At 45.5% G+C, this 9,854-nt stretch overlaps 1 protein-coding gene across 2 annotated transcripts in view; it reads right to left on the reverse strand.

The window, feature by feature from the left end:
* ADPRHL1 (ADP-ribosylhydrolase like 1) overlaps positions 1-5,135 on the reverse strand; it is a 29,444-nt gene extending 24,309 nt beyond the window's left edge. The window contains exons 1-2 of one of the 2 annotated variants that reach the window (XM_065741030.1): positions 4,654-5,135; positions 2,277-2,441 (exon numbers count right to left, since the gene is read on the reverse strand). In XM_065741030.1, the coding sequence (XP_065597102.1) occupies positions 2,277-2,441; positions 4,654-4,867 (379 nt within the window). In that variant the 5' untranslated portion in view covers positions 4,868-5,135. The remainder of the gene's footprint in view (positions 1-2,276; positions 2,442-4,653) is intronic. The other variant, XM_065741031.1, reaches the window with a different exon arrangement.
* Between the last annotated feature and the right edge of the window lie 4,719 nt (positions 5,136-9,854).

The following is a 9,854-nucleotide window of genomic DNA, read 5'->3' on the forward strand; positions in this document are numbered from 1 at the left end:
CTAACTCTGACATGGGGCAATAGAGAGGATACTTAAGAAAGAGTAAAAGAAAACTATAACAACATGAACCCTTTGTACAAACTAGGCCGCTCACAATTTGGTTCCCTGGTTCAGGATGCAGCTGCTGCTATGTTAAGTCCTCCCTTTTACCTGCTTGCAAGTCATGACTGGTTGGTTTCATTTAAAATGCTTAGTTCAGTTCTGGAGGAGACAGTGAGTTTTCCCTACCCATATTAACGTTCTCCATCCTATTTATGGCATTTACAGATCTACCTCAGACAACAGTGGCTACAAAAGCTGTTGAGCACACTGGAAATCCTAACAGACTTTGTTTAGAACATCTCCTTTGTCCTCTTGTTTCTTGGCTATTTCATGGACTTTCCAACAGATTTATGAAAAGTGTCTTTTCTCTATGACAATTCTGTCTCTGCAGGAGCTGATTATATCATCTTCATTCATGCAGTGTGTTACTCTTTGTTAGTAAGACCTCGGTGGTTTTTCCTCATTTCTGTATATGTAAAATAGTGAAGATCAGTTTAATGGCTGCTAAGCTCTGAAGAGGACACATCCTTTGTGACTACAGTTTGTCCTTCATGAAAACTCAGAGCTCAACTCTTTTTACCTCCTGTCCTCCTGCAGCTTATCTTTCTCTTCATTTTTGTTCCTCAACTTTCTGCATTTAATTTAAGCCTTTTCCTTATCAATGCGCATCAATGACATTATGTGGATATAAGCTCTTAAAAGAAGAGGTGTTGGACTGACTTGGACAGTCCTTTTGATGTTCACAGGAATCTCATCACCCTTTAACATAATTTGAGTACCTCTTCAGTGAGCTTGCCAACGAGTGTGACAGTAGGTGGCAAAGAGACATAGGGCAATCTAATGTAAGTCGATGTGCTGACTGTGCTCACACAAAGCTGAGCAGAAGACTGTTATGAGAGCAGTTTGTAATTATCTAGGTTCCAGTTAGGTTCCAGGAAGGCTGGCACATGAACTTTGCACGAAGTTGGATGACATAGAATGACCACCAGAAAAGAGCCTTTTGGTACCAGCCCATTCAAGATATCATCTGACATTGATCGACATAGAAATTTTGTGCCTCGAGTGAAAGTCTGTGGAAAGTCAATGTAAATGTAAATAATTTATGAGATATTCAGAGTGGTATCTGTGGAACCAGATGGAGGCAGTGTGTTATAGTTGCTGGATCTGAAGGAATTCATTTTAGGCAGTCCTAGCCCAGAGCATCCCAAGAGCAGATCTTCAGCCATGGAAAGCTGGGGAGGAAGAAGGCTGAAAGCGAAACAACAGTGGGCTGGGGAATAGCTGTGTCGTGCTGCTGGAGGTGTCAAGAGCTGCTCAGGGCCAGCAGCAGCTCCCACTATTATTTTGTCTGAATTTTACTCACAGGACAACTGCCAAAGGCGTGCTATCACGCATCTACCCAGCTTACAGCTGGTGGGCGGAGTAATGCAGAGGTGAGCCTTCCCCACACAGTGGATGTGGTAGTGGCAGAGGCTGGGTGAGAGACCCTTTCTGTGTCAAATAAAACTTCCTGCAGAGATCCACAAGTAGCTGTGGCCACCGTGTTTTTGTCAGTGTTGCATCAACATACAATGCTGTTGAGCGGTGTCCATACGTACCATGGCAGTACTGCGTCACGCGGACACAGCACAATGCCTATCTGGGCAGCCATGGCCACTGCAGTCAGTCAAGATTAATAGCCCTGCTTGGGTCTACAAGTGCACACAGCTGCATGTGTGCTAAATAGCTGGAAGTAGAAATTCTATTCATCGTAAAATGAAATTATTGCAAAGAGAAATTAAGGAAGGGAAATGGTGCTGGGAATATTTGGGATTATTGGTTAAACAGCTGTCGTTTCTGGCATTGCATCCTCTTGAAGAAAGGATATGTATGACTGAAAAGTTTTGCATCTACAAATGTTTAAGTAAGAAAAAAAAAACCAAAAAAACCCAGAAAATATTTCTTAAAATAACCATTAAACTCAAGGACAAAGACCTGGACCCAGAGGCACAGAGCCAAGGACAAAGTCTCTTTAAATAGATGTTAAATGGGGAAGGGTGCATTTACGAGAGGACACAGTGCCCTAGAGCAGGAATTCCTGGCAAACCTCTTGCCATCCCCAGGCAAGCATGGAAACGCTTCAGCAGTAGAAACTTCTGATGTCTGGGAGAGAAATGAAGCAATTTCCCCCTAGTCCCAAATTGTGAGGGCACGTTACCCAAGCCAGTGTCTACAAATGTGAAGTGGTACTGTACCCTTTTCATTGAACGGAGTGTGCCATGCCAGGAGGTGGTTATCCGGCTTGAGCTCCCGGCAGCCCTCGATGGTTGCGGGGTCTGGCCGCCTCCCCGAGAGCTTTTCCACAGCATCCACGTAGCGCTTCACCAGCTCGCGGTACAGGTCCTCCAAACACCAGTAATCTGCTCAGAACAGGAGTGAATGCTGTCACGTGAATGCAGAACAGCCAGAGAGTGCTGACAACAAACACAGAAGGCTAGTTGTGCAGTTCATATGTGTTCCTATTTCCACTCCCAGTACACTAAGTCACAGTGCTGGTGCTACTACGAACAGTTTTGCAAACTGTGAGAGCAGGCTGGGGAGAAAACACTCTTGCCTTTGAACCCTATCGCCCACAAATCCTCTGAAGTGACATTTTTGCAGGCGGACAAAAAAGATTCAGATTAAATTGAAATTTCCCTTCCTTTTACAAGAAGAAAAAAAGCACTATTAATTACACTGGCCATCTCACATACAGTCCTGGAGGAGCAGGATGCTTTCAAACTGCCAGCTCTTTCCAGATTTAGGAATCAGATGTCAGCTTATGGGGACGTGAGCCAAGAGTGGGATTTACCACCCAGCACATCCTGCAGGAGCCCTGACCCCAAAGCTGGGGTCTGGAGTCCACCATGGGGCTACACCTGGGGCCTCAGCCAGCAGGCCAATAGGATAGGCTCCTTCTTTAGGTGGGAACGCACAATGGCTTTAAACTAAAAGGGGAGATTCAGGTTAGATGTTGGGAGAAAATTCGTCATTCAGAAAGCAGTGAGGTGCTGACACAGCTGCCCAGAGAAGCTGTGGGTGCCCCATCCCTCGAGGTGCTCAAGGCCAGGTTGCATGGGGCCTTCTGCTCCCACAGGGGGTGAGCCCGACCGGCCCAGCAGATTGCTGCATCCCCTCTGCAAGGAGAGGATGCCTGCAGGAGTGGCCCAGCCTCCCTTCTGGGAAGCAGAGGAAAGGACTTGCTTTCATGAATGTTGCCCTGAAATGAAGGTTTCTCACTAAAATTCCCTTCTGCTTTTTGTTTTCTCATCAGCCCACAGCAGCATCTTTTTTAAAGCCCATCTGATCAGGACAAAGAAATAAGAGCATGAGATAAGCGTAAGTGGTGAAAATTAGTGAGAGCTTGGATTCTTCAGAGAGGGCAGTGCTCCTGCTGCGAGCAAGATTTATGACTATACTTACAGTCCAACCGGTTCGACTGTTCAGAAGTTATGGTTTTGGACAGCTCAACAAGCAGGAAACATATGATACGTATTTAATCATAGCCTATATTCAGAAATACGTTAGTCATCTTTGTTCTTGATAGGCTGACATCTTGCCCTTATCTTTAGTGTATTAGCTACCCCTTAAACCATTGGCCAGCTAACTGCCAGGCATGAAGTGTCTGCCACACTCTTCAGCTATCTCTGCACACTAAATTTAGAGCACGTTAGAAGCAAGCAGAGATAAAGCAAGGAAGCAGAAGCACATTCATTGACTGTAACAATACTCAGCTGCGCTGCTGGGTTGTGCTGCTCTTAGTTATCCAATGCTACACTTGATAAGGGAAATCACTTCTAAAGATCTGTTTCATTTGGAGGAGACAAAACGCTGCCGAAAGGCAGCTGCCTTCTGAAGAATTCCTGGTGAACACCCAGATGGTCTCAGAAAGCCTTGGTTCAGTGGATCAAGTGTTGATAAAAATATCTCTGACAGACTTGAGAAAAAAGGTTTTCTCTCAAACCGCTGTGCTTTTAGAACACATATTAATAACCTTCACCATTGTGATATGCTTTATTATGAACATCACGTTTTAGAATATTACTTGGATTAAAGGTGCAGAGCTCTCTCTACAAAGCAGTTTGCTCCTCTGCTGGCATCGCAGGCAGAAGTGGAGGTAGTAATGATTTTAGCCAGGACAAGATATCAAGGGTACTCCACCCCTGCCTGGAGCACAGAGCACAAATGTGTTAGAAATGCATTCGGGAAAGCTCTGATTTTTTATGGAAGAATTTCAGACAGGTTTCTTTCTAGTGGCTATACCGTTCCCCCATGTATACAGCATACGGATATCTACTTAACAGGGTTTCTTTTGTTGCTCTGGACTTGCAACATTTCAAGTCATTAAGCTATATAAACTGAGGAGAAGCACAGAGAGAGCCCCTCCACACACCAGACATCACAGCTTCTCAGCTGGAGCAGCAGCCACAGGACCGTGCTCATGGAAGAGATGAGCTAAAGCACATCATCATTCACGTCAGCAGCATTTCTGACACACTTTTTCCCAACTTGGGCATATTTTAAGTAAAAAAAAGGAGCAACTCTACAGCTTTGCTTCATTCCAGACTGCAGTTCCAAGTCCATCTTACCTACCTGTAATGACAGCCTCTGCTGTAGCCATGTGCATGAGCGTGTTGTCACTTACTGGCCATTTGTCTGGGGAGAGCACCAGGTTCTCCAGCCCTCCAATTTCCTTCAGCTCCTGCTGGATTTTTGCACCTAAAGCATTGTCCTGTCGGGAGAAATTTCTGTAACCGAGAGCATCCCCTACCCCAGCCAGTACAAGTGCAGCCTTAAATTTATCCATCTCCGAGACACTTCTCGCTCTCCACAGCCACTGGATCTGGATCTTCCTTTGTTCCTTTGCCTCCAGCTCAGCTCCGCCGACACTTTATATCAGCCATTGTGTCACCCCACGAGTGCACTCTATAAGGCAAGAGCTTCCTTTTCTGGCTCTGCAGATGCCATCTCCTGTCTGGGACCCAATGGAGAGGAAATATTTCATAAGCCAGGGACTTTGCAGAGGCTTTGTTCAATGGAACTGCAGGAGCGTGCCCACGAAGTGAAGTGCAAAAACATCGTTTCTGCCACCCTGCACGAAGCAAGCCAGGAAATGCTGAGCCCTACCCCGTGCAAGTAACTCTACACCCAGAAAAACAGATGGCTTCACAAGGGTGTTTATTTATTTAATAGCTTGCAAATTAATACATTTTCCTGCACTTTTCTGACAGGCTGCAGTCAGTCTCGCTTTCAGGGGCTGAACAAGAAGCTGAAAGAGGTTCCCGTAATCAGGAACCACAAGAATGATGGCTTAGGTGGCAAGAAAGCCCACCTAAAGCAAAATGCACATTTCCAATTATGCTGCGTGGCAATAGTCTGTCAGCAACTTCCTTGCTGTTCCACCAGGAGCGTTTAGCTTATTTACTGTGCTCCTGGACACTGAGCAGAGTGCCAGCTTCAGTCCCACTCTGCTGCTGCCTGGCGAAGAGCGACTTTTTCCTAAGGCAGAGCTTATGTGCAGCAAACATTTGCACTCAGAAAGGAAACTATTTTGAAAGTTGCATTTAAATGGCATCCTGTGCATCTCAGGAAGTTTACATATGAAGCAATCACGCTTTTATCAGCACTTCATTCTGTTGTTGCAGTTTTTTCTGTGCTGCTGCCAGGCACTGTAAGAAAGGGCTCTGCAACCTTGCACCTTGCCTTCTGAATGCATATTGAACCACAGATATGTCTGTGTAGGGTCAACATCTTCCTTCAGGGGTCCTTCAGGAGACCAACTCCAACTGTGGTTTCAAGGCACCATTCTTGCTGCCCTCAAGAAATACAAATTACTACAGATTTAAATACAAGCAGAATGCAGAAAACTTTGACTTGAATGCAATTGGCTTGAATAAAGAATACCTGGAGAAAGAGCTTTGTTTTCTTTTGATCTTTTATGGAAGGCAACCCCGATTGCTGTTCAGATGGAAAAGGGCAGCGGTGCAGAGGATGCATCCTGCTACCTGCCAGAGTGGTAAGCAGTTAATCACAGCCCAAATGTTTGACATGAGTATGAATACTGCTGTACTTCACAAGAAACCGTAACACAGCTTCCAAGCAAGACGGAAGATATGCTTTGCCATCCCCACTCTACATTCTAAGAGATAAGCAGAAGCAGAGGAAGCAGCCTCTGTTGTTGGTACACTTGTGTTTTAAAGATTAGGACACAGGGAACAGAAGCACTGAGTTTTGAGGACACTGAGAATGTATTTCTTTGGTAGGAAAGAACAACTCTGAACACAGGAAGCACAAAGCAAAGTGCAGTTATGCCTTAGGTCCCAGGGGCACTGCATGGGGCTGAGCACCATGAGCTGTGCAACGTGGCTGGGCAGCCAGTTCCAGAGATGGCCAACCATGGGCATGGCGGTATGAAAAGGCACAGTTGAATGGAAAACTCAGGCAAACACGTCTTACAAAAAAACCATTGGATGGAAGCACAGTAGCTTTCAATCTGACATCTCAGTTACAGGTCCCTGCAGCCTGCTGCGGCACGCCTTTGGCACTCCCACAGAATATTGTCATTTGAAGGAACATGGAAAGTCCTACTTGCAAACCACCTTCTGAGGCACTGCAAGGAGGGGCCTTATCAGATGAAAGGTTCCCTTCTGGAAATGGGCAAAGCTATTCTTAGTTTTCCATTTATCTCTTCCTCTTAAACGTGGCTGGCAGTTGTACTGCCCTTTCGCCTCCCCTTTCGCCAGGACTTCACACTGCTGCATGCACACTCGACTGCTCATAGTGTAGCCCAAATTAGGATCAAAGCCCTTTGCTAATGGAAATGAGGCTAGGTCGAAAACATAGCAAAGAGCTGAGCTTTTGTTTGATTTGTAAACTGCACGTGATGTCCTTTCTATGCGCTACTTCCAGTCAACAGAGCATGAGCTGAGATGGCTGTCACCAACAGCCCTTCAGCGTCCTGAGTGAAAGACGACTCACGGGTGCCTGAATTGTGAGTCTGCCAGTCAATACACGCAGTAGGAAGTGCCCAGGATTCATACTTGACCCATTCCAAGGACACAGAGCCGTACCCCAGAGAAGTACAGTTGATCCCAGACAGAGCTTCTCAACTGTTCTGTTTTCTGCTCCAGCTCCCGGTCAGGCTTGAACCTACTCACTAACCCTCGTCAGATGCCTCAGAGCTGCAATGTTGTGACTACGGAAGGGAAGAGTTTCACACCGGCACTACGATCACATCTTTAGGAATGGTACTAATTACAGAACACATGCATTGAGAACCAGGGAAAAAACAAATAAACAAACAAGCAAAGCCTTTACTTGTTTAATTACTTGGGTTTTTATTTTTATGCTGCTTCACATCACTGCCTTGAGAAAAAAATGTTCCATTAATGCTACAGCATGGACTCAATTCTTCTCTACCCTCTTGACAGAAAGCCTACAACATAACATGAAGCCTCTAGGCTTTGTCTAACAACAAATGGCGAAGCACAGAGCACCTCACTGCTTCTAGGAAGCACAAGAGGAAACACTGTGGGACGCCAAGCACCTATCCAAGCCAGTAGGAGGAAGCATCCCAATCACTTAATAAAAATATGAATGTCCTTAAGTTTCACAGAATCACAGAGTCGTAGGGGTTGGAAGGGACCTCTAGAGATCATCTCATCCAACCCCCTGCCAAAGCAGCTCCCTAGCCCAGGTTGCACAGGTAGGCGTCCAGGCGGGTCTGGAACGTCTCCAGAGAAGGAGACTCCACCACCTCTCTGTGCAGCTGTGCCACTGCTCCGTCACTGCACTGGGAAGAAGTTCCCACACACATTTGTGCAGAACCTCCTATTGCTTCAGTTTGTGGCCATTTCCCCTTGTCCTATCAACACACACTGCTGAGAAGAATCCGGCCTCATCCCTTTGCCTCCTGTTCTTTAGATATTTATAGACGTGGATCAGATCCCCTCTGAGTCTTCTTTTCTCAAGGCGGAACAGACCCAGGTGCCTCAGTCTTTCCTCATAAGAGAGGTGTTCCACGTCCTTTATCATCTTTGTTTCCCGCTGTTGAATTCTTTCCAAGAGATCCCTGTCTTTTTGTACCAGGGCGCCCAGAACTGAACACAGTACTCCAGATGAGGCCTCATCAGGGCAGAGTAGAGGGGGAGGATCATCTCCCTTGACCTGCCCGCCTTTTCTTGTTAAGAGGTGAACCCACTGATCTGAAATTTGGCATTTTTTGCGTGTGGGTAGAGGTGGTTGCAGTCACAGACCCTTCTGTCAACAGCTCTAACAAAAAGCTGAGCATCACAGGTGTCCTTCAAATCTAGTTCTGCCCCTCCCCCCCCCAGTCTTTACAACATATGAAAGCAAGTTTTGGTGAATACTTTCTAAAAAGAAAAAAAAAAAAAGTCTCATTACTGCAACAAAACATGACCTTCTTCCCTTTCAGAAGGGCTGTGCCTCTTGATGTGCCACGTGCTGGGTTGGTGGAAGCTGAGGGAAGATATGGGTTGGAAGAGGCATCATCCCATGGCTCATCAGCAGTTTTGCTGTTAGAGGAGAAGGAAGATGCTTGTAACACCACAGAGGCTGGAGAGAGATGCCACGAGGAAAGCACAGAGGACACCTATTTTACTCCAAAGTTTCAGAAGAGAATCTAGGACAGTTGGATACATACCTCTGAAGGTCTTTGCAGACTTCTGCATTCGCTGCCTTGCCTACAGAGCTCAGAACCTAGGACTTGAGCAAGACTTTCCTTGCAGTTACATCTCTCGTTGTTAGTACAAACTGAGGATGCAAATGGGAGAGTTCAGTTGCTATCAGGTAGGCGTAGCAGATCCAGCACTGCAGCTAAACACAGCAAGCTGCTTAAAAGCTTAAGGATGGCACAGATGAACAAAACAGGCAGACGTTTGTTTCCAGTATAACTGCTAAACAAAAGTTGAGTTATATACTCTTACTCTCTTCTTCCTGATGGAATAAAAATGCAGGAATCCAATAAATCAACTGAAACAAACAAAAAATCCCACTAGCCTTTGCAAGGCTTCCAAAGCAGAAAGCTGACAAAACCAAACAGAGATCCCACATGAGCAACTTCAGTCCTTTATGCTCCAAGTCCCTTTATTCCTTTTTCCATGGCCACAAAATTCACACACGTACAGCTTACTCAGCAGCAAAGCTCCCAGGTGCACGGCACAAACGGATGCCTGCGGGTGTGTTCTTCTTGGAACGACACACATGATAAATTACATTTAAATTTAGAATCGGCAAGTACAAATCCTATGGCTCAGCTTCAAATACTCTAGGATGTAAAACCAAACAACTTGGCATCAACTTTAACAAATACAAACAGCTTATCTAGGAACTAATAGGTGGTTTTAAGTGGGTACAGGCCTAGGAAGAGCAAAAGAAAAACCAACAAAATACTGCTCCACTGATTATCCAGTCATCTTCTGTTGGAAGGCTTAAGAGAGGCAAACAATACTGGCTATATGGCAATGGAACGCTGTGCTAAGCACCTTCCTTGGATTAATAAGCCAGAAAGCCTCAGGCCACATGCATTTGTTATGCTCTACTTATTCTAAAACGTAAAAGGGTCATCAGTTGATTTAAGGGAGTTCTCAGCACATAGAAATATTTCTCAAGTTCCAGTGCTATCGGACTGACTACATCATACACCAACTGATCTAATTATTTCTGCTCTGTTATATTATACCTATACGTTTTAAGTGACACAGTGTGAATAGCAAGCACTCCACTGCTGTTGGCTGCATAGAAGCAGTTGATGCCATGGGATGCAACATTTACTG

This window comes from Cyrtonyx montezumae, unplaced genomic scaffold (genome assembly GCF_038088225.1).
Source record: "Cyrtonyx montezumae isolate F1298 unplaced genomic scaffold, pur_monq_1.0 scaffold_3, whole genome shotgun sequence".
NCBI lineage: Eukaryota > Metazoa > Chordata > Aves > Galliformes > Odontophoridae > Cyrtonyx > Cyrtonyx montezumae.